This window comes from Myotis myotis, unplaced genomic scaffold (genome assembly GCF_014108235.1).
Source record: "Myotis myotis isolate mMyoMyo1 unplaced genomic scaffold, mMyoMyo1.p scaffold_m19_p_2, whole genome shotgun sequence".
NCBI classification, from domain to species: Eukaryota; Metazoa; Chordata; class Mammalia; order Chiroptera; family Vespertilionidae; genus Myotis; species Myotis myotis.
The window spans coordinates 213,626,459-213,650,362 of record NW_023416324.1 but is presented as its reverse complement, the minus strand read 5'-3'; the positions used below and the strand labels follow the sequence as shown (position 1 = coordinate 213,650,362).

General features: G+C 48.6%; 1 protein-coding gene across 16 annotated transcripts in view; it reads left to right on the top strand.

The window, feature by feature from the left end:
• TTC3 (tetratricopeptide repeat domain 3) overlaps window positions 1–19,869 on the top strand; it is a 105,169-nt gene extending 85,300 nt beyond the window's left edge. For 14 of the 16 annotated variants that reach the window (XM_036352308.1, XM_036352306.1, XM_036352307.1 and 11 more), the window contains 11 exons: window positions 2,188–2,327; window positions 5,781–5,849; window positions 7,029–7,125; window positions 8,397–8,497; window positions 9,358–9,448; window positions 9,865–9,966; window positions 12,713–13,056; window positions 14,668–14,794; window positions 14,964–15,098; window positions 16,268–16,360; window positions 17,358–18,756. In XM_036352308.1, coding sequence (XP_036208201.1) covers window positions 2,188–2,327; window positions 5,781–5,849; window positions 7,029–7,125; window positions 8,397–8,497; window positions 9,358–9,448; window positions 9,865–9,966; window positions 12,713–13,056; window positions 14,668–14,794; window positions 14,964–15,098; window positions 16,268–16,360; window positions 17,358–17,432 — 1,374 coding nt within the window. In that variant the 3' untranslated portion in view covers window positions 17,433–18,756. Of the gene's footprint in view, window positions 1–2,187; window positions 2,328–5,780; window positions 5,850–7,028; window positions 7,126–8,396; window positions 8,498–9,357; window positions 9,449–9,864; window positions 9,967–12,712; window positions 13,057–14,667; window positions 14,795–14,963; window positions 15,099–15,194; window positions 15,273–16,267; window positions 16,361–17,357; window positions 18,757–19,702 lie in introns of those variants that run through there. The other 2 variants (XM_036352305.1, XR_004974363.1) reach the window with 2 other exon arrangements.
• The last annotated feature ends 4,035 nt before the right edge of the window (window positions 19,870–23,904 follow it).

The following is a 23,904-nucleotide window of genomic DNA, read 5'->3' as shown; positions in this document are numbered from 1 at the left end:
TAGATTAATACTTACAAAGTACTTAAAACTGGTGCATAGGAAGGGTTCTGTGCATGTTGGCTGCCACTATTATTACTATTATTATCATCTTCATCGTATTCCTAAGTAAGGGTGAGAATAACATGTAGAGCTTACGCACCCCAGAACTGCAAAGCCACCCAGGGTGTCTTTTCTGAGTCTCCTGATCTTGAATTATGTTGGCTAAGATTATCAGTTACGTGTAACTGCTATTGGAGTGATACTAATTAGCGGCAAAGCCAAATCGAATTGGGGGGACGTGGGATTATAGATGTGAGAAATCGTGGTGTGTTTCTTTTTGAAGTACAGTCTTCCATCTAGAACAGTTGATCTCAACCTTCCTAATGCCGCGACCCTTTAATACAGCTCCTCATGTTGTGGTGATCCCCAACCATAAAATTATTTTCGTTGCTACTTCATAACTGTAATTTTACTACTATTATGAATCGTAATGTAAATATCTGATATGCAGGATGTATTTAGGCAACCCCTGTGAAAGGGTTGTTCGACCCCCAAAGGGGTCGCGACCCACAGGTTGAGAACCGCTGATCTAGCGGTAATAGGGATGATAGTCATTTAAGAAAGGAAGAGCCTGTTGGCAGAAGTCTGGATCAGTAGCTGGGGCAATGTATTAAATAGAAGAAAATTAGCTCAGGAAACTCATTATTGAGCCTGGCCCGTGTGGCTCAGTGGAAGATACCTCAAATACTTATTTTGAAATAAAGTTGAGGTTTTAAAAAAGAGGTACAGAAACCAAATTTTCTCTAATTGAGAAAAGGATCATCAGAAAGTGATTATAATTCTCTCTCTAAACCAGTGCATGTAGAGGATACAGTTATATCCTCTGGGCTATTCCTTCTTTTATTCTGATATTTGCAGGAAAAGGATTCAGATCGTTGTCGTTGGTGGAGTCAGAGACAAGTGCATGGAGGCTGCCCCGGTTAGTGTTGTGAGGCCCGTGTCATTGAAAGGTGGTCGGTACAAACAGTAGGCGAGCTCCCGCAGCATATTTTTGTGGTTGAGCTATAAGAGTGTGTGCTTATAATACTTAGTGCATTTTGATACCTGATTCCTTCAGGTACTTGTTGCCAAGGTGGTTGTCATGCCACAGTAGAACCTTTGGTTGCACATCATCTCCCAGCTAAAGGTTTGGTTCAGAGGTGAAATCATTGGCTTAGAATAGAAGCACAGGTGGGTGAGAAACAAGGTTAGCGTGGCCGCAAGGCATGCAAATGGACTTTGCTCATAGTTGTAGAAGTGACCCAGGTAGAATCAGGATTTGTAAGTAGATGAGGTCACCTTAGTCATTGTAATGACTCAGCAAATCCAGAGTCAGCAAGGAAAATGTGAGGAGAACATTCCCCTGCTAGAGGGGGTGTCACTGGACTGTCACTGAACCTCTGCTGCCCAGGAACAGTTGGCTGTGCACCTGGAGGCCGCTGGAACCAGCCCACCACTGCAGTCGGACTCGGCAGTCTGCAGGGACCTGGGCTGGCCAGCCAGATGCCTCCCGGGCCATTGCAAACCAAGTGCCTGCAGAGACAGGAGGTTGCTGGGGTCAGACACGAATCTTTTCAAAGCTGTCTCAGAGGAAATACTCCAGTGTCCTCCATGTCTTCATTGCACCACGGGCCTCTGCTTCCAGAACCCAGCTAAACTGTTTCTCTGTAGTCGAACAGACTCCCAGGGCCTAGGCATTTGTCCTCTTACACTTGAGACCTTGTTGTAACGAGTTTGACACTGAAGCCATTTCTCCCGGCCCTGCCTTCCACACGTCCACTCTGCATTCCAGCTGCGTCGCACCTCTTGCTTTTGTGCAGATGTGCCGTAACCTTATTCTTCTGCTTGAGTCGTGCTGCGAGTGGCAGGCTCATCTGGGAGCCCGAGATCGGATATCTCTGGTTCTGAGAAGCCCTTTCTGAGCACCATCGTCTGTTCTTGGTTTGTTACCTGACATATCCCCCTGCCTGATTCACGGAGGGCAGGAGAGGGGTGCTGGCGCTGAGGCCACATCCTGGACCACGTCGTAGCCCAGGCTCAGCCCGGGAGCACAGCCAGCTGTGACGGTTCTGCTGAACCCGAGTCAGGGCCTAGGCGGGGTCACCAGCACAATTCTGATCTCTCAGGCTCCTTTGTTTCGTGAAGTAAATCTTTCTAAAATCGTTTTAGATCTCAAAGACAGAATTAAACTGGTTCCTCGAAGATTTGCAAAAGGAAATTAAAAAATGGCAACAGGAGAAAAAAGAAATACAAGAAAGACTAACAGCACTAAAGAAGGAAATGAAAAGGGTTTCAGATGCCACTGAAACGTAAGTAAGGCTCAATGCAATGATTTTTATTGTTTGTTTTTTGGGGTAAGGGTTGTTGATATTTTAACATTTTTGATATTCCATTTCAAACTAAATTGGGTGAAGTGAAAATTTTAGATACTGTTTCATCTAATTTTTAAAAACATCTGTTGGGGAAATATGTCACCTGAAACGTTTTCTAAACCTGCCATATTTGCAGATAAAGTGAGACTATGAATTAAAGAAAGGCATCCTCCTAGTCTGAGCACTCCCTCTACTGTGACCATGACCTTTGACACACACACACACCCACCACCATCTGTGAAATGAGCGGACTTGTCTAGATCTTAAGCTTCTTTTCAGCACTAAGATTCTGTGGTGATTATTTTACTTACGATTACTTTCACCCTGAATCCTGAAAGCATTGAATTCCGTTCTATATTGTGAGGGATTTGGAAATACATACCGGCCTTACAGTTGTCAGATGGGCCAAGTTGGTGCTAAAATTCTCCATGATTGATTCCTAACCCCTTTCTTCCTTAAACAGTGATATGTCCTAGGATTTACTTAGCTTAATTGTTACCTACTGTGTAACAAAACACCCAAAACTCTGTGGCTTAAATTAGCAGCCACTTTAGCTGATGGCGATCCCACAGTCTGGGCTGAGTGCAACTGGGCCATTATCCTCTGGTCTTGCCAGTGGTTCCTCTGGCTGCGTTTAGCTGGGGATGGGCTCAGCCGGGATGCTGGTGTCTTGTTCTCTCCCTCTCCCTGTGGCCTCCCTGTGACTTTTATCTACACAGTCTCTCCATCTGGTCTTTAGCATGGCAGCCAGACTCCCTGTGTGGCCCTGGGAGCTTCCAAGAGTGCAGGAGCAGGAGCTGCCAGGCCCCTGCAGATCTGCGCCAGAGCTGTCAGGCATCCCTCCACCACCTTCTCCAGTTTCAGGCGGGGTGCCGGCCTTGTCCAGAGCAGAGAGCTGCACAGTGGGGGCCGAGTCACCAGGGGACACAACAACCACACTCATCTTTCAGGGCATTTATGCGTTTTCCATTTGCCGTGCAATGTGATCACATGGCTTTCATTATGTCTCGCTAGCATCACATCTGGGCAGTTTCTAGGTAGCCCTTAAAAGAATGGTGAACATAAAACACTGCCTCTGTCATGTCCAAGTAGCTTCAGGGAACACATTTGCAGAAAAGATAATGTCTTTAAAGCTCTTTTCTTCTTCATATTTGAGCAGGTCTAGTCTTAATCAATGTTATCCAAAAATTCAGAAGTATTTATGTTTAGCATATTTTTACATGCTCAATTTAGACATTCTGTCAAACTAAACAAAAATAAATGAATCTGTTGATGAGAAAATACTTTTTTCTGCTCACATAAAAATTAACCATTCCTGGTGGGGAGTAAACTTTTTACTGGTACACACACACACACTTTATTAATATATATATTTCTTTGTCTCTTTTGGTCACTGTTTAAAGATAAGCCATAGGCTTCTCTGTGCTTTACACTTTCCAAGTAAGTGCTTTAGATTTAGCTTTTAGAGCAAAACCTTAAAACTTTTAGCTCTCCTAAAGAAGCTTAAAGGATATGAGCAATGATGTGATTTTTCTACACTTTAGGTCACACTTAGTATTAAAAATGGCTGGAGCATAGGGAGCTCCTGCTTGGTGCAGTAGGACAGACCAGCGGCATCTATGGAAATGATGCAGGTTCCTTGAAAGAACAGGACAAAATTGAGTGCTTAGAGGAAGATGTCTACACAAGAAGGAAAGGCCTTGAAGCTGGTTCTTAGTGGAAATGTGGGGTGTTCAGCAAGTAGAGATGACTAAGAAGGTGTGTAGGGGAGCATGAAGAGGTAGAACATATTCCCTCAGGGCATTGCCTAGGGGTCAGATTGGCACTTTGTTTTGAAGGGTTGTCAGACAGTGCACACATGAGTGTGTGTTGGACTCTAAGTTTTATTTATGTATATCCTATCTAATAAAAGAGTAATATGCAAATTGACCATCACTCCAACACACAAGATGGCTGGCAGGGGAGGGCAGTTGCGGGGGACCAGGCCTGCAGGGGAGGGCAGTTGGGGAAAATCGTGCTGGCAGGGGAGTAGTTAGGGGCAATCAGGCAGGCAGGCAGGCGAGCGGTTGGGAGCCAGCAGTCCTGATTGTGAGAGGGATGTCTGACTGCCCTTAGGGGGTCCCAGATTGGAGAGGGTGCAGGCTGGGCTGAGGGACACACACCCGCCCCCTGCATGAATTTTGTGCACTGGGCCTCTCGTATATATATATTTTATTGATTTCAGAGAGAAAGGGAGAGGGAGATAGAGATAGAAACATCAATGATGAGAGAGAATAATTGATCTGCTGCCTCTTGCACACCCTCTACTGGGGATCGAGCCCACAACCCAGGCATGTGCCCTTGACCAGAATCAAACCTGGGACCCTGTAGTCCACATGCTGATGCTCTTTCCACTGAGCCAAACCAGCTAGGGCTTAAGTTTTATTTTAAAGAGTAGAGGCTGGCCCTGGTCGAGTAGTTCATTTGGTTGGAGCGGTGTCCCATACACCAAAAGGTTGCTAATTTGATTCCCAGTCAATGCACATACTTAAGTTATGGATTCAATTTCCAGTCAGGGCGCTACGGAAAGCAACAGATATTTCTCACATCTCTCTCTCTCTCTCTCTCTCTCTCCTTCTCTCTCTCCCCCTCTCTCTCCCCCTTCCTCCTCTTGCCCTCCCTCTCTCTCTCCCTTCTCCCTTTCACCCATTCCCTCCCCTCCCCCCCCAACTCTTTCTGACTCAATAAAAACAGCTCAGCTGGTGTGGCTCAGTGATTGAGCATTGACCTATGAACCAAGTGGTCACAGTTCGGTTCCTGATTAGGGCACATGCCCAGGTTGCAGGCTCTATCCCCAGTGCAGGAGGCGGCCAATCCATGGTTCTCTCTCATCATTGATGTTTCTCTCTCTCTCCCTTTTCTTTCCCCTCTGAAATAAATAAAAATATATTTTTAAAATAAATAAGTAATAAAAATAAGAATCAATAAAAACACATCCTAAAAAAGCACACACACACACACACACACACACACACACACACACACAGAGGCTGTTTGCATTTTGAATGAGAACCACTGGTCATACTGTACTCCTGTCTCATCTTAAACCTCCCAGGAGTGCTCCTTGAAGTGGACTGAGATAGGATGACATGCGACAGGCATATGACTTAGTGATCAAATAAAATGGCTGAAATCTGTGGTCTGCCCTCCAAGTGTAAAAGGAAAGCTTCCAAAGAGGAAAATGACCCAAATTCTTTGCCTATTTTGAAGATACTAGAAATGAAACAAAATGTAAAAACTTACAAAGAATTCAAGGAATTTTGCATGGCTGTGGGTCGAATTTACTCTGGATCAGGTTTGTAAAAAAATCTTGAAAAAACTAATTAAAATTTGGTGATTATGCTTTCATAGGTACACCCAGAAAAATGATGGACAGGAAAAGGAACATGAATTCCTTCTGGATCAGTCTTCTGAAATCAGGCAAATTAAGTTTAAATTTATTTGTATGTCTAGTACTTTTAATAGCAGAGGCACAAGCACACAGGACATCTAAACATATTGTTGCTTGTCTATGTTTTAAATGATTGTTTCTCTTTTTATTTTCTATTTTATTATTTAATATTTAAAATTTATCCTTTAAGTATTTTTATGTTGTGATGTTCCTACTTTATTCCACATTGTCAGTTTAAAAATCTGAATTTAGAGTTGATTATTACACCTCTTTTCCCTTGAGTTAGCTTGAAACTAAATGTGTGTTTTAAACACTTTTCTTTTGTGTTACTGAAATACCAGTCTCAACTACATTATGGTAGTTTGTTGCTGTGATTATAGGTTCATTGAAGGATTTTCATTATGAACCTATAAAAAAGTTTTCTTTTAACCTTTATTAAATGGAAATAATGTTTTCACATATTGGTTGCCAGTCTATTCAGTAGTAAGCAGTTGTATTCTGCTTTTCTCATATGTTGTTTCATGTACGCATTTCCATTCACATTATGGTCCATGCCTGCCTTGTTTTAGCTGTTACAGGTATATTGCCATGAACAACTTTATATAGATCGTTTTTTCCTTTGGGTTATTTCCTTGTAATTTGTGTCAAGATAGAATTTCTGACTCAAAGGATGACGGATATTCTATAAAGTGTATTAATATAACAGATTATACTCCCTCTGTGCTCATAAAAATGGTGAACCAGTTTCCCACCAGTTCCTCACTTTCTTTTTTTAAAAATTATTTTATTGATTTTTTTGCAGAGAGGAAGGGAGAGAGAGAGAGAGAGAGACTTAGAAACATCAGTGAGAGAGAAACATTGATCAGCTGCCTCCTGCACACCTCCCACTGGGGATGTGCCCGCAACCAAGGTACATGCCCTTGACTGGAATCGAACCTGGGACCTTTCAGTCCGCAGGCTGACGCTCTATCCACTGAGCCAAACCAGTTAGCGCCTCACTTTCAATTTCATATCTTCCTGTGATCATTTGTGAAGTGCAAGGAGCACGTGTGAGTCTGTATTACGTAGTAAAATATTAGGCAAGAAGTTATTCTGGAAGATGTCGTATGTCTTTTTGTGGCATGATCTCAGAGTTACCCTAGCTTTAGCCTTTGTAATCTCAGTGGTAAAATTTTTTTCAAAAAGTGTTTCTCCTTTACTATTTGCAGTAACACATTTACAAATGAGAAAACGAAAATAGAAGAGCAAATAAGGAAAGGGAAGGAGCAATATGAGGAGGTTCTTCAAAGAGCTGTGGCTGCGGAGGTGAGCCCAGCCCCGGGGGACTGGCAGACAGGGCGCAGGCCCTGGTCTGCTCTGTGCTGACTGCACCTGGGGCACCACAGCCTTGCCGGGAGCGCGCAGGCTCGAGGTGTCCTGTCTCCGGAACAACCACTCTCCTCGCCTGCAGCTTCTTCATTGTTTGCCCTCACGCTTATGTTGTGTCACGTAGCTGTGCTCAGTGTACACCAAATTTTGTAACCTGCTTTCCTTGTTGAACATTGTAACTCAGTCATTTTTTTATGCTCTCCACTTTGAATGGCTTCATTATACTTAGTCAAGAGTCAGCCATAAAGCACGTTTGCCAATACTAGAAAAGGCACTCGAAAATCATCCACTTAAGAATATACTCGCCCTCGCCCTCCCCCCAAAAGGATATATGCCAATGTCAGTGTTTGAGAAAGTAGTGAGACAAAAAAATAAAAATGATGACCCCTGGCGGTACTTTATTTAGTTCTGAAACGTGGTTTGTCTAATTAAGAAGTTAATGTGGTTTATGGGCATATGTGTCTGTAATTATTCTGGGAAAATAAAAGAAGGCTTAGCTTGTGCAATCTGCAAACACGAGTCTTTCAGTTAAATATGGACTGTAGCTGCTTCTAAGGAAGGGAGGGAAGTAAAAGCCGAGCACCTGCCATCTGCGGCGCCGTGCTCGCGCCCGTGTCCCCAGCTGTCAGTTCTCACCACCACCTGGCAAGCCTTTTTGCCGGTGGGTCCTGGCAAGGTGCTGACACCTGGACTGAAGCAGGCAGTTCTACACTTCCTGCAGTGACTCTCAAAAGCCGCTGGTTGGCTGGTGGGGAAGCTGGCGAGTCCACTGCTGTGAAAGCATGCACCAGGGCTCCCGACGCCCGTGAAGCGGAGCACAGCGTCTCCGCAGCCTCTGAGTCGGACAGGATGCGGCCATGGGTGCTCTGCCCTGGGTAGACAGGCGCAGGTACCGCCCACTGGGGGAAGCACACAGGGAGCCTCGCTCTGTGCTGCAGCAGTAAGCCACGTGGGAAGTGTGGTCTCTGAGGAAAGTGGCATTTAAGGTATATCATTTTACTGTCATTTTATTATTCTAGTTTCACATCCAAAAGTTTTAATTCATAGTCACCTGACATTACAACATAAACAAGTTCTGGTGACTCTGTCATTGTGTGTCATTTAGGAAGGAACTGCAAAGTGGTTTAGAATGTTTAAGTTTTAACAAATTCAACTAGTTTCAGATTTTCAGTTTTAAAATACTTAAATGTTCTCTCATCTCATGGTAGGTATCTGTGCTTGAAAACCGGAGAGAGGCAGAAGTATATAAGTTACAGATTGTGGAGTCACAAGCAGAAGGGTATCTGAAGACCCTGAAGCAATTGCGCAGGTACTGTAGGCATTATGGGTATATTTCCCAGCATGTCATTTAGCAAATGAAAGTTACAGGTGAGGAAAAAATCTTACATTAGGCAGGACCATTTTATTTATTTCTTTATTTTAATACTAGAGGCCCAGTGCACGAATTCATGCACCAGTGGGGTCCCTCTGCCTGGCCTGTGGGATCGTCCCAAAACCGGCTCTCCAACATCCCCCAAGGGGTCGTGGATTGCGAGAGGTCACAGGCCAGGCCGAGGTACCCCACCAGTGCACAATCAGGGCGGGAAGGGACTGCTGGAGTGCTCCAGGGCATGTCCAGCCTGTCTCGCTCAGTCCTGATCGGCTGGACCCCAGAGCAAGCTAACCTACTGGTTGGAGCGTCTACCCCCTGGTGGTCAGTGCACGTCATAGTGAGTGGTTGAGTGGCCTTTGCATGTCATTAGCATATTACGCTTTGATTGGTTGAACAGACTCCCAGACACATATTAGGCTTTTATTATATAGGATATTTTGTATCGATTTCCGAGAAGAAGGGAGAGGGGAAGAGAGATAGAAACATCAGTGATGAGAGAAAATCACTGATTGGCTGCCTCCTGCATGCCTCCCACTGGGGATTGAGCCAGAAACCCAGGCATATGCCCTGACCGGGAGGGAATGTAACCTTGACCTCCTGGTTCATGGGTCAATGCTCAACCACCAAGCCATACCAGCCGGGCAAAAATATAGTAGTTGTTTTTTGTGTGTGTGTGTGATCATGTGAAATATATCTTTCATGTTTAAATGTTTGTTTTAATTTGTACTTTAGTGCTTTCAATTTTTAAAAATATTTTAAAGTGGACATTAGCAGTTTCATGTTTTTCTCCTTTTCAGTGATTCTGCAGCATATCCTGAACTAGAGTCTGACATACATTCATGGGAATCATTTCTTTCTGATGTTAGAAAAGAAATGGAGAAAGCAGAGGTAAGTTGTAAAACATTTTATAATTCTGTCAAAATCTATATGATAGTTATAATTCTAAGCGGCTAGTCAGATGGAAACCGTTCCTTTTTTGAGCTGTTAAAAGCAATAGATAATATTTGTTGAAATTTTAAGAAGAGTTTTTCATGAAAGTAATGATACTTCTTAACTGTCCAGCTCTAACCTGAATGCTGAGGTGAGAGCAGCGTGTTGATGAGGCTGTAGCGTGTCTGTCAGTGAGGTCTTACTCTGCACTTTGTCCTTCAGGAAACAGTCGCTTTAATACCCTCGTTTCATTTATGTTTCTTGGAAGATTGTTGATCGTTTTTAATGTATAGTAAGAAAAATAGCACTCATTGACGATTGTGGTTTTCCCTTGGAATTTGTTAGAAAACTGGACCCTTTTCTTCTACCTACAGTCTCAGTTTGAAGAACAAATTAAGGCCATTAAAACTGGCTCTCGGCTCAGTGAGCTTCCTGAAGTGCAGATCTCCGCGCTCCCGTTCCCTGCATGGAGCACAGTAAGTCTGTCATCATCTTTTTGGAGGGAAAAAAACAAAGCATAATGAGCCAGTTTCTTGCCTCATTGGCCAAAGTCGTTGGCTGCTGCTGTTGTCTGGGAGTGGGGATGGGATGAATGAATAAATGCCTTCATGTTTTCATTGTTGGTGCGACTAGTTAACCTTTAGGTGTTACAGTAAACATTCTATATAAATAGGAGACTTTCTTTCTACCTCCGGGTCTAAGGAGAGACCTGAGGTGGCAAATACACTGCTGCTCATCTCCCCTTTCTTTTCTGGATGCTGAGGTGTGTGTGTGAGTGTCCCTGCCTTTGAACAAATATTCCAGGTGTAGCAGGTGCCTGTAATTTATTCCTTGATGTTTAGAGGCAGGAGACCACATCTGAAATTTAAGATTTTTTTTCTTGTGAAATACTGATAAACACTGCTATCTGTGAGACACACGTGGGCTTTGTGGGTCTGGCATATCCCATTGCGCTGCTGGTTTGAGGAATATGCTGAGTCTTCTGAATAGCAGTGATTGCCAAGCCTGGTCTTGTTTTAGAATATGCAGCGCCGTCACGAAGAACATGCCCTTTACTTTGTGGACTTTAGCACGTGGCGAACCCTAGTGCCGCTTTATCCTGGCATATGTGATTCTTATCTGGACACAGCAGATGCTCAGTGAATACTGAACTGAAATGAGTTCAGCCCTAGGGAGATCAGACCATAAGAATTTCAAGAAGGACTCCATTCAAGAGTTTACTAGAGCCCTGGCGAGGTAGCTCAGTTCATTAGAGCGTCATCCTGATGCTGAAGTTTCGGGTTCATCCCCAGTCAGGGCACATACAGGAATCAGCCAATGAATAAGTGGAACAAAATGATGTCGCTCTCTTCCTCTCCTTCTCTCCCTCTCATTTCACATCCCTTCCTCTCGAATAAAAAAGAAAAACAAGCCCTAACCAGTTTGTCTCATTGGATAGAGTGTCAGCCCGTGGTCTGAAGAGTCCCAGGTTCATTTCTGACCAAGGGCACGTACTTTGGTTGTAGGCTTATTTCCTGACACTGGTTGGGATACGTGCGGGAGGCAACCAATCAACGTGTCTCTCTCACATCGATGTTTCCCTCTCTCTGTCTCTCCCCTTCCCTCCCACTCTCTCTAAAAATCAATGGAAAAATATCCTTGGGTGAGGATTAACAAAGAAACAAAAAGAGTTGATCAGAGATAGATTTCAGAATGTTTTGCCACAACATTGAAATCTTTTGGTTCTGAAATGGTCTTTAAAGCCCCCATTTTCCCAGCATTTGATTCACACCTTCCTGCTACTGCCAGACTTTGCCTGGCTCTTACACACCCAGGGCCCATCCTCTGCGTCCTGCCTTCCCCTGAGCCCAGTCAGGCTGCCCTCTTCGCCGCCCCGGGACCTTCTGTCAGGTATGTTCCTCTCCTTAACTTAGGTGACAGCTCCCTGCAGGTGGGAGCCTGGTCTGGAATGGCTTTTTCTCATCAGAACAGCATGTTAAGCATTCAAACTTGGTGCATTCATCTCGAAAAAAACATTTAGCCTCCTTGAACTGAGTAAAATATTCTGTTGAGATTCAAAGTTTTGTCTCCACAGAATAAGTTTTTTCTATCCATTAAATGAGTAATAGAGTTTTATTTAGAATTAAAGATACTTACCATTTACAGTTTTTCTAAGTTCTTGTAGCAGATATGAAAGGGGGAAGAGATCTCAGCAGAATATTTTACTATTAATGTTTAATTCTAGCTAATATAACCTTATAAATACTCAAAATAATTTTACATCCAGAACCTGGGAGCTCTCATTGTGCCAGGAGCTTGCACATAAGGGACCCTAAAAACCACCTCCTCTCTGCCACCCCACCCTTCATCCATTGGGCATGTAGTGGTGATCAAGATTAGCTGTGGTCTGTGCCCTCGGATGCCTGTGGGCTTGGGAAGCGAGGCCCTGAGTTACACCCGGAGTGCGGAGTGGGCCAGGTTTCTCCCCGGAGGGCGCATGGAGTGCTGCAGCAGTGGAGGAGGGCACTGGCCTGAACGGGCCCAGGCGCAGGAAGCTTCCTCTCGGAGGTCTCAGTAGAGTGAGTGCGAGACCCAGGATAGTTAGCCAGGAGGGCGTGGCGGGTGTGTGAGGGCATTTGGAGGCTGGGAAACATCTAGACGGAATCTTTAACAAGGGGCACTGCCGGCAGCAGGCACCAGTCACCGAGGCAGGAGAGGATGAAGTGGCCTGGGGAGGGGAGTGTGAGGCAGAGGTCGGCCTCGGGTACATGAGAGTTTCAACCCTGAGGCCTGGCCAGGCTGCAGGGAGCTGGGACCGGAGGCGGGCGGGAGGCAGAGCGTGCAGAAGAGAGAGTGACCCGCAGCATCGTGTCCTGGGCCTCAGTGGTGGAGATGTTGGCGGCCCTGGCGAGGGCAGTTTGGGGGGGTGTTGGAGCAGCTGTTTGGTTCCTCGCCAAGAGCAGCTGGGAAGGGAGTGGGGTCCCATGATAGGGAGGAGGCAGGTCGATGGGTGCGATGTTCTCCCTTAGGCGGCGTTTCAGATTTCACAGAGAAAGGAGTTATGAAGGGAGTTACTGAGAGTCAGAGTCCAGCCCTTTCTAACAGCTAGCAGGCATGTTACGATAAGTAATTAAACACAAAACAAACATTTCATTGTATTCCGATTTTTTTCTTAGTCATGCTTAGTTATCAGTCTTTGCCATGGATGTTTCTCTAAGTCTCACTGTGGTGTGTCCCTCACAGATTCGCCCAAAGTCACTTCCTGAGTCTCCAGGTCACGATGAGCAGGGTCCCTCCACGTCTGCAAGTCACGGGACCGGAAACCACACACCGGTTCCCAGGGATTCAAGCCTGGTCTCTGCCGGTGATCGCCCACTGGGGGCTCCCTCGCCATCACTGCCAGCATCGCCCTCTGCTCAGCAGGAGTGTGAGGGCGCCAACCAGGCAGCTCAGCCAAAATGCAGCCTCCCGGCTGATCAGAAACTGCCCGGTCCTCCAGGACGCACGGCCCGGCCCAGCCAGTCTCCGAAAAGGCCCTTCAACAGCATCCTCGAGCACCTGTCGGCGGCGCTCCCCTGCTACAGCAGGTGCGGTGGCAGACGCTGCTGAGTCTGCGAAACACTTTTCTTGAACAGGTTTCCTGAGCGGGTACAATTGTGGCCAGTGAGGGGCTGAAGTGGGAAGGATTGCACAGTTGTTTTATTCAGAAAGGCAGGTGCTACATTTTCTTTTTTAGGCCGATAGGTGCGCATTTTCAAATACATTTTTAATGTGCGTATCTAGTGAGAACTCTGAGCGCTCGTCAGAACCGGGCCATTTCCTAAGATGTGATGAGTTCAGTGACATGCGCAGCACTAGTTAGGCAGTTGCTTAGTTAGGGAGTTACCTGGTTATGCAGCACTAGTTAGGCAGTTGCCTAGTTAGGGAGTTACCTGGTTATGCAGCACTAGTCATGGAGTTGCCTAGTTAGGCAGCCCCTGGTGGCCTGCAGGTCACTGGCTTCATGTGGCTCTGGAAAACAAGGCCCATAAAAGGAGGCAGCAGCTCGCCGTGTGGGCAGCACCTCTGACTCTCAGAGGTGTGAGGTTGAAGAGATTGGTATGATTCGCTGGTGAATCGGGTGTGGGCAGGTTACAAAGGGAATCCGGGGGGCGGGGGCTGCGCTGTCTCACCTTAGCTCCCAATCCACACGTCAGTAGGGCTTCTCCAGACCTTGGCCTCGACCTCCAGGTTGGTACAGGGAGAAGAGGTGCCCCTTGTCCCAGATGAGGTACAGGAGTGTCTCCAGAATACAGCCAGGAGGAGAGGAGTCCCCACCCACGGCGGCCCTCTGCACCCCCATGTTGTTTCTGCCTTTGATGCACTATTAGTTGGAGTCCCTGATTTTATGCTTTTGAAACAAATAGCCCTCGAACTGTGATAGGCCAGAATGGATATTTTGCATCTACGGGGACAGCCCTGCCCTTGCAAAGTGAGTGTTCGGTCTGCACGTGGGTGTCTAGCCCGTGGGCCACAGTTTGAGAAGCGTGGTAGGTTCTCTCAAGAGCCATAACCCTGCCAGTTGTAAGAACATTCAAGTTGAAACTACTGACAGTACCTTACAAATAAGATTGTTTGCAACCCTCGCTAAATTTGGCAAAGTTAAATAACCAACTAGAAAAGCATCAATTTTCTGCAAGTTAAAACATTTGGGCTATTCGTGGTGTAATATCAAGTTGCTGTCAATTATTACCATTCATCCACACCCACTGGTGCTTGTGAAACAGGCTGTGCAAACTGTGTTGTGGGTTAGATTGTTGGGAGGACGTCAGCCAAGCTGGTTTCCTCTGAGGGAGAGGTTTTGTGGTGTCGGGTCAGGCCCTGGTGTCTGGGCGTTAGTGATGCTGCATCAGCGGCTGCCGGAGCCCGGTGTCTGCGGAGGGATGGCTCTCCCCGCTGATCCCGCAGATAAATGCCGTGTGACACTCTATTGCAATGAGCATTTAGACACCAGGCTGGAGTCTCATTCCACTTGGAAAGAGTGGTCCTGCTATTTTATGTACAGCTGCTGGTGTCTGCCTGTTCCTTTTGTTTGTGTGTATTTGTTTCTCTTGGCTGCTGGGTTGATATTGGCACATAATACTTTTTTGCACATAATACTTCTCAGCAGTAGAAAGCTGTGACGGTCTGCTCTCATCTCTCCCCACTTCCTCCTTCAGCACCGAGCTTGCTGGTTTCATTAGAAAAGTGCGAAACAAAAGCAAGACCTCGCTGTCAGGACTGAGCATTGATGAAATTGTTCAGAAGGTGGCGGCACACATTCTGGAGGAACAGCAAAGCCAAAAGGTCAGTGTCCGTCCAGATACAGCAGAAGGCCCCTGTGTCCTCCTGGGTGTAGATGTGAGACTTGTAGGAACAAAACAGGCTCCAACCAGAGGTGGTGAGCAGGTTCCTGACGACAAGGGGGCAAGCTTATGGGTACGAACTTTCTTCCCCGCCCGCATTATCTCTGCAGCCACGTCCAGGACAGGACAGGCCGCTGGCCGGGCCCAGCTCCGCTGCCTCGGGGATGGGGGCCGCCCAGGGCCCGCCCTCCGTGACTGCTGGACCTTCGCCCAAAGCCCGGGGCCAGAGGACAGAAGATGCCCCTGTGAGTGTTGCATGCACGACGCTGTTTTCTTGTTTTTTAGGAGAGCATTGTTAAGCCATGGGAGCAGTGGTTTAGCCCCATTTCTCTTATTTCTAGACCTAATTCCTTGTCCTGTAGACCGTCCGTGAATAGCAGGTGCTGTCTCTCTGCTTTTTGATGGCACGGATGTGCTGAGTGAGCTGTCTGTTTTCATTTTTATTTACACAATTAATCCACATTCATAGAAACTTCAGAAAATAGCAGAGAAAAATTAAATCTCTCTTAACCTGAAGGAGCCACTGTTACCACTTCACATCTTTGCAGACTCTTTTCTAGGCATCTCTGTACACACATTCTCTGTTGTTGTTGCTGTTTTAAATGAGTTGGTGGTCATATGAGGCTCACTGTTCTATGCCTGCTTCTACTCAGAGGCCTGTTGTGACCAGCTTTTACGTCAGGGATTATGAACTTCATTAAGATTTACTCGGCCACACAGTAGTCCCTAGTGTAGAGGTGTTGTAATTTACGTTACTGTCGCCAGCTGTTAGAAAATTAGATGCAGGATTAATTTGTAATATTCATCTGGTTCCAAACTTACCAGGAAATCCGTTAACCATATAAAACATTTTTTTCCTCTGAGAAAATTAGAATTTTAAAAGTATACTTTTCTTTTATACATTTATGTTTTTTCCTAAGAAGTGCTATTAAAAATAAGTTGTTTTATCCACACCTGAAATTTATATGTTCATGTTTACCAATGTCACCCCAATAAGTTTAATTTTTTAAAAATGAGAATAAATAAATAAATATTTTTAAATATATTTTTATTGATTTCATAGAGAAGGGAGAGGGAGAGAGAGATGGAAACATCAATGATGAGCGAGAATCATTGATCGACTGCCTCCTGTAGGCCCCACACTGGGGATTTAGCCCACAACCCGGGCATGTGCCCCAACCAGTAATTGAACTGTGACCTCCTGGTTTACAGGTCAACACTTAACCACTGAGCCACGCTGGTGGGGCAGTAAATAATTTTTTTAAATAAAAACAAGTTGTTTTATCAGTCTGCTTAGCTATCAATGGGAATAATTTGCCAATTTAGTGGCAGAAGTATTTGAAATCACTTGTCGGAAGTTTATGTAGTAAAAGGAATTTAGTGATTTATTATTTGGCCACATTTGTTTCCACAGACACTGGGTGCACATTCCTGTGAAATATGCCATGAGGTGTTCAAATCCAAAAATGTGCGTGCGCTGAGCTGTGGGCACAAGTTTCACAAGGGGGTAAGCGTTCCCTGGCCACCCTCAGAGCGTGCATCCAGACTATGAAGGATTTTGGAAACAAACGGGTTTTTTCCCTGGGTATCCATACGTCCCATGTTTCCAGGGCACTTCCTGTATCCTGTGTAGCATCACTGTCCGCTTCCAGGCTGGTGCTGTGGGAGGTGACAGGCCCCTGGGCCCTGGCTGTGTGCCCTGAGCTGCCTGTCCACCCCTCACTCCGAGCCGGGCACAGGGGCTCCATCGGCCAGGCAGGTGCAGACATTGAGCGCAGGGCCAGCTCCCCGACAGGCGGTTTCTTGCACATGGAACCAGACTCACGCTTGTCAGTTTAGTGCAGAGCGTGAGGCGGGGGCAACATTTCAGAGGAGAAACACTCAACCCGACTGGGCCCTGTGCCCAGTCCTGGCCAATTCTGACTTGTACCCTCCTGGGATTTGTGGGTAACTGTTTTGGTGTTTGGGGTGCCGTGAGCGTTTGTCCTGCACCCCTGCTGCTGGGTTTTAGAAGAGTTCAGGGCTCTGCCACGTGGGCTTATGAACCTGAGGAGGGGGTAAATGCAGGGTTCTCACTGGGGGAGTCGGGAGACTTGCGGTCTGGCGCCTATCCTGCTCCATGGTGGGGGGGTGGCAGGTCGTCACACCTGGATCTCAGACCTGTCACACACCCAGCTGCTGGGTGTGCAGGGCCAGGCAGACGGGGGGCTGAGGCGGGGGTGAGGGGTTGGATGAGTGAGTCCAAGGGACATGAAAATGCCTGCTCTAGAGGTCAGGGCCGCTGAAGCGCCAAGACTGGAGCTGGGGTGGGGAGGCCCAGAGTTCATGGGGCAGGTTCTGCGGTGGCGTTTCCTCTGGCTTGGGCCGCGCTCCCAACCTGAGCAGCTGCAGCGGCCCTGAGCTCTGGGCTCCAGGCCCCTCCCTGGCGGTGAAGTTCCCGCTGCCTGCTGAGGGCAGCACAGAGCACTCTGCCCCTGGTTGCTGACTTCCTTTTCTCCCTCCAGTGCTTCAAGCAGTGTCTGAAAGGCCAGAGCACCTGCCCCGCCTGCCTCGGCCGTGACCTCCCGTCAGGAGAGTAGCCGCACCTTCCGGAAGAGGCCGCCGCTGCCCCAGGTAGTCAGGCCTACCCAGGGGAATTTAGCGGTCAGTTGAACTGGAAGAATAACAGTATACAGCTTTGATATAAAAGGCAGACATTTGAAGATTCTTTGCACTGTGTCACAGTGCTAATAAGTGGAAATCTTTAATGTAGTTGATAGTAATCCCCTGCTCTGATTAACCACTTGGGTAACAGCCCCCTGGGGCTGATGGAATTGGCGTGACCACATTCTCACGCGCTGGGCTGCCGCTGGGACCATGGCTCTGCATGACACCCCAGAGCCGCCCTCAAGTTTGTGGCCTGTCCAATCCTTACAGGAGTCAGTGTTCCTGAAAACACGCCAACATGCTTCCTCAAAGATTCTGCATTTAAAGATGGGCTTAAGCAAACCACACTTTAATCATATGTAGTTGATGTTAAAATTTTGGCTGAATTAGACCAAAAGATTAGAATCTCCTCATGTGAAACATCGTGTGATTTTGATTGCTAATTATTTCATTTCCCACAAGCAGTTTTCTAAAGTGTTTGTCATCTTGTAAAGATATAATCTGAGTTTTGAAAATTGATTATAAACCACTTTCTTGTATCAGCCTCTTTACCCCTGAAATCGAGGCTCCATGCCCATCGTCCCACCCGCAGGTGGCGCTGGCTTTGTGGCTCCTCACCTTCTCCTGTGGCATCTTCCTGCTTCCTGGTTAGACACAGGTGCCAGGTGTCTGTCGCTCGCAGCAGGCACTGTGGGGAGCAGGCAGCACCATCCCCTTCCCAGTCCCACCACCAAAAACAGACCCTTGTGTAACTGGCAACCCCAAGGTGTCCCTGCTACCTCGCTCCGTGTTTGTGTGAAGTAATGCATGCATCCTGTACTAACTACACTAGGAGCAGTTAAAATTAGTTCTCCTTAGTGACATGTAGACAGTGGTAAACTTAGAAACACGAATTCTGGACGCATTCCATTTCTCTCAAACAGGAAGGAGCAATATATTTTTTTCTGTGTGTTTTTTGTGCCCCTGGAAGCTCACAATCCCAAGTTCATGAGCCGGTCTGTCGCCCTCCTCTGCCTTGCTCCGTGAGTTTCAATGTCTCAGTGACGGTCTATAGGTGCTTATTCCCTGTTTTGAAGCAGGTTCTCCTACCACCTTGTCTGCATGTTCCTAATGCCCGAGACCTGTCGGCAGGAAGGTACATAGGGACCAGTTTGTAGCAGCAGGGAAATGAGAGACGGGCCTTGTACATAACTTCCGACTCGTGAACATGCCTTACACATCTTGTGAGTGTCAAATAAAAGAGCATTTTAAAATGCAGTCCACTGGTGTGTGTGTAGTTCTTTCTCACCAATGCTGGAGAAGCATTCTACTTGAAAACTCAAGACACCTGTGTTATACTGACATTTTAGAATATGTTTTTATTTATTTTAGAGAGGAAGGGAGAGGGATAGAGAGAAACATCAATGTGCCGACTGTTGCACTCCCCACCTTGGGGATTGAGCCCACAGCCGTGCATGTGCCCTGGTCAGGAATCAAACTGGGGACCTCTTGGTTCCTGGGTCAACACTCCACTACAGAGCCACTGGCCAGGCTCTTATGCTCACATTTTTAAAAGTGACTTCGTCAGGAGAGAGCCATGTTTGTCTGAGGGGCCTAACGAAGGTCTTAGGGCATTTTAGAGTCTGGATCCAAACGTTGCTTTGTGCCCAAATAAAAGTTTACGAGATTGGCTATTTAAGTTTATGAATGGGAAGTTCACACAGACAGGAAGAGTACGCCTAAGGATGGTGAAGTGCACTCCTCAGCACCAGTTTCTTCTTGAGGCCTGTGGATTCGTCGACTGCAGGGCTGATTGGTAGGGTGCCCTCTGCAAGGACCCATGTGCGCTGACACTGAGAGATGATTGAAGAAAATCAGTTATGTTTTTCATCTGATAGCCTTTTCTTCAAAATAATGTGTAACTTAAGGCAATAACTATTCCTAAGAGTTTAGATTCTTTTCCCTGCCGAGCAGCTTACACTGTGCTACAAATAGTGGGTAACCCAAAGTAAAACTAAAAGCGTGCCCGAGCAATGCAAAACGTTCCTGCATTTTTAAGGTAATTCATAGCATGTATAGTGGAGGCAGGTGGGTCATGATAACGCAGCACAAAACTGGAGCAATGAACCTATTTTAGGTAGTTTTTTAGATCCTCCTGGAGAAATGGGTTAAAGGAAGCAGGTGGGAAAAACGGTAACAAGGATGGAAATTCTTTCATCCACAGAAGATGCTTGCTGGGAGGCTGATGAGAAGCACACAGAGAAGCGGACGAGCTGGGCTGGTCAGAACCAGGACCTAAAGCATCTCCAATGTCACCCGCACAAGAGAAATGGGAAGTGTGTTTAGGTGGTTTAAACTGTATTAAACTTTAATAAAACTTTATTGAAAGAACTAGAGGCCCAGTGCATGAAATTTGTGCACAGCTAGGGTCCCTAGGGGCTGCGGGCTGGGCCTCCCTTCCCTTGGCTGCTTGCCCTGTCGTTGAAGCCTGCCATGTTCTGTGCCGCCCCCTGGTGGTCAGCACACATGTCACTCCCTGTCAGATAAACTCCCACCCATATGGACAATTTGCATATTAGCCTTTTATTACATCGGGTAGCTACAAACCGAATTGATCACCAGTCGCATGTAATGCCCCCTGACTCGGTCTATTAAGAGGGATGTCCATCGTGTTGCCATCTGCCTCCAGTGCTTTGCCCAGACTGGTGGGCAGAGCCTGGAAACCAGTGAAAACAGAGGTGCACAGAGTACCTCCACGTGCCCTGGGTGAGCCGTTCTGATACAGCGGTGACCAGGGGCAAGGACCCCGGGGGGCTTGTCTTCCCGTCCAATAGACAATCAACAAATGTAACTTCAGGTGGCGAGAAGGGCCTTTGAAGAAGCAGCCAGGGAGGGAGGGAGATGATAGCACTCACAGTTTGCCTAGATCCTGGCAGGGACGCCGTTGGTAAGGGAGCCAGCAATTGTTGGGGGGCGGGCCGAGTAGCACAGAGAGTCAGGCGCCCTGATGATCCGGCTGGAGATCAGAAGCGGAACTCTGGGCAGCCCACGCTGGAGGAAAAGAGCAAGAAGAAACCAAGTCACCTCAGTCATTCTGGAAAGTAACAGTTCGTTCCTGAAACCTCCATGAGTTGACTTGCCTCTGGCTTTCACGGGCAGCCTTGCCGGTCTGGTCTGGTCCGTGTGGGTTCGGACCAGAGCTGTGAGGTTGGCTCCGGGGTGGTGCTGGAGGGCCTCGCGGGGGAGGCACGGGCACCCAGCTCCCCAGGTGGGGTGAGGACTGTTCTTAGTTACTCCATCATCGCCTCCCAGTTGTACCGTCTCTTCCAATTCCCCCCTTAAAAGTGGCAGAAAAGGAAGAAAACAACCGAAATGCTATTCAGCAGAAACTAAGTAGCATTAGTGAACTACAAAGTCCTGAGGAGACAACCATCAATAATTGGAAAGGACGTTTCTAACTTCATTAAGAATAATAGCTTGGGATATACAAATGGGAAAAAATGAGCTTTGACCTCACTGTATACGTAAACATGGACTCCAAATGGGTCGTGTCCCAACTAGGAGAGCAAAGTTACGAAGTCCTATGGGACGCAGTCCTGGGTGGGCGTGGGCAGAGATCCTTAGGAGGCAAAAAGCACCGCCCACCAGGATAAACATCAGTAAACGGAATGTCATTACCATTCAGAGCTCTAAGTCCAGTTACTGTGCATGAAAAGTCATGCCACAAAGTGGGAGAAGTCTGGCAGAGGATTCCAGAAGCAGCCTCAGAAACCTCTGTAAGAAAGGTAATGCATGTGGAAATGAGCAAACATTCTAAATAGGCACGTCACAGAGTCACAGGTCCGTTGGCATTTTGATGGCCAGCTCTCCACAGTGCCCATCAGGAGGGAAATGGAAGTGAAACCCACAACGAGACGCCACCCGCTGCCCACCAGGGAGGCGGGAATAATAAAGGCGGCCAGTGCCAAGTGTGGGCCTGTGGAGCAGCTGGGCTGTCAGACGCTGCTGGCAGCAGTGGGGTGGGCGTGACCGAGGCAAGAGTGTTTACTAAAGCGGGCACTGCGGTACCTGTGACGTGGCCAGGCGCGCAGGCGGCAGTGCAGGTACTTTCACCCTGGCCTCTTCCAGAACAGCCTCCAGCTGGAGCAGCCTCCAGCTAGAACAGCCTCCAGCTGGAACAGCCTCCAACTGGAACAGCCTCCAGCTGGAACAGCCTCCAGCTACAAACAGCCTCCAGCTAGAACAGCCTCCAGCTACAAACAGCCTCCAGCTAGAACAGCCTCCAGCTACAAACAGCCTCCAGCTGGAACAGCCTCCAGCTACAAACAGCCTCCAGCTAGAACAGCCTCCAGCTGGAACAGCCTCCAGCTAGAGCAGCCTCCAGCTACAAACAGCCTCCAGCTAGAGCAGCCTCCAGCTAGAACAGCCTTCAGCTAGAGCAGCCTCCAGCTACAAACAGCCTCCAGCTAGAGCAGCCTCCAGCTAGAACAGCCTTCAGCTAGAGCAGCCTCCAGCTAGAACAGCCTTCAGCTAGAACAGCCTTCAGCTAGAGCAGCCCAGGTGCCATCCACGGGGGTGCCGCCATCCGTGCAGTGGAATACTCAGTGCACAGCAGACACGAGAGCGCCAAGGCAGCCGGAGGACGCGCAAGCCCATGTCTGTGAACCTCAGGACCAGGACGCTGTGGGCAGTCAGGGTCGTTGCCTCAGTGCCTCGGGTGGTGCTGCGGAGGAGGGGCGGCTGGAGGTGGCCCGGGCGCTGGCTGGCTGGCTGCCGCGAGTTGGGAAGGTCGTGGAGCTGTACATGTAAAGCCCGTGCACTTTCTTATACGTATTGTTTTCAATAAAAACTAAACAAAAGCAGCTTGGCCAGTGTGGCTCAGTGGTTGAGCGTCAACCTAGGAACCAGGAGGTCACAGTTCGATTCCCAGTCAGGGCACATGCCCAGGTTGTGGGCTCAATCCCCAGTGTGGGGCACGCAGGAGGCAGCTGATCAATGACTCATTCTCATCGGTGTTTCTCTCTCTCCAATCAATAACAATATTTTTTTTAAAAAAAAACTTAGAAAAGAAATAAAAGAGACGCTGGGGTCCAGGAGGCACAGTGGTGACCACGGTCCCTGGGCGGGGCGGGGCCTGTACACCAGCCCTGCCTGTGAAACTAGATTCCCACGGGGGCTGGGGGCTGGGGGCGGACCTGACGCCCCCCCAGCACAGGCCTCCCTCCTCGGGGTGCAGGCCCTGCAGCCCCAGCAGAGCCCTCAGCCAGGCGGTGGCTCAGGAAGCTGCTCGGGGGATGAAGGATCAGAGCCTGATGCCAAACCGGCGGCTGCCAGACCCCGAGCGAGCGCCAAGGCCGCGCCTGAGGGAGGGGGGCGCGAGCTGTCCTGGGGTTGCCTGGTGCTGGCGGGTGGGACCATCCGCTCTGCCAGGACCCGTCTGGCCCTGGGCCTGGGCGCGGGTGAGGCCTGGGGGCTGGAGTGGGCTCCCCTGGCCCCCGGAAAAGAGCCAGCTATTCCACTTGCGGGAGTTGTGTTAGCTGGCTGTTCGGCCCAACTGTTGAAAATTGGATTCTGTGCGCGATCAGTGAAAGAAAGTCTATAAAACGCGAAGGCCGTGCCTCCTGCTACCGGGCATTGCTGTCTGCTTCGGGTCACTGAGGTGACATGTGTGCCCCTGTGTGTGGAGATGCTGTGGGGGCTGTGCCCCTCCTCCCACCTCGGATCGAGGGTGGAATGACGCCCCAGAAAGGGCCGATGCTACCGACCCCACCCCCAGAGTCTGGGGCAGGAGTGTGTCTGTAGGAGAAATGCCCCTGTGGGAGGGGGTCCCCTGTGGTCGGAGGGCGCTGAAGGTGCCTGGGAGCCTCTCGTGTCACCCCTGACCCTTCCCGGGTGACCGCTGCCCAGTGAGCGCCTTCCACTGCTGTCCGGCCGGGGTCCTGCTTTCGCTGCCAGTGGTGCTTCTGCGCCTCCGGCCTGGCCCCCTCCTGGGGGTCTGGTGCCCTTCCCTGCCGTTCTGGGAAGTAGACACTGTGGTGCAGGCACGCTGCCAGGGATGGGCCGTGGGGGGTCCTGCCCAGCACCTGGTCCCCTCACCCGGCCGCCTGCGGGCGCAGGTAAATCCGCAGGTGTGACTCAGTGCTCCCCGGAAGCCAGCGTGAGGGCCACCCCACCAGAGGCCATGCTGCTGACCTGCCTGCAGGGAGGATGCCTGGGGGGGGGGGGGGGGGGGGGGAGGGTGCGGGCCGGCAGGCACTTCCGAGAGAGGCCCTTCCTGCTGGGGCCACCACAGAGGGTCACTGTCCCCAACACCTGGGCGGGGTAAAGGCCGTTCTGTGCTCTGACTTCCCCCCGCTGCTCAGCGGGTCCTGGGAAGGCGCGTCGCCGGCCCCTCCAGCCCGCTCAGCCCTGTTGATTCTGTGACCC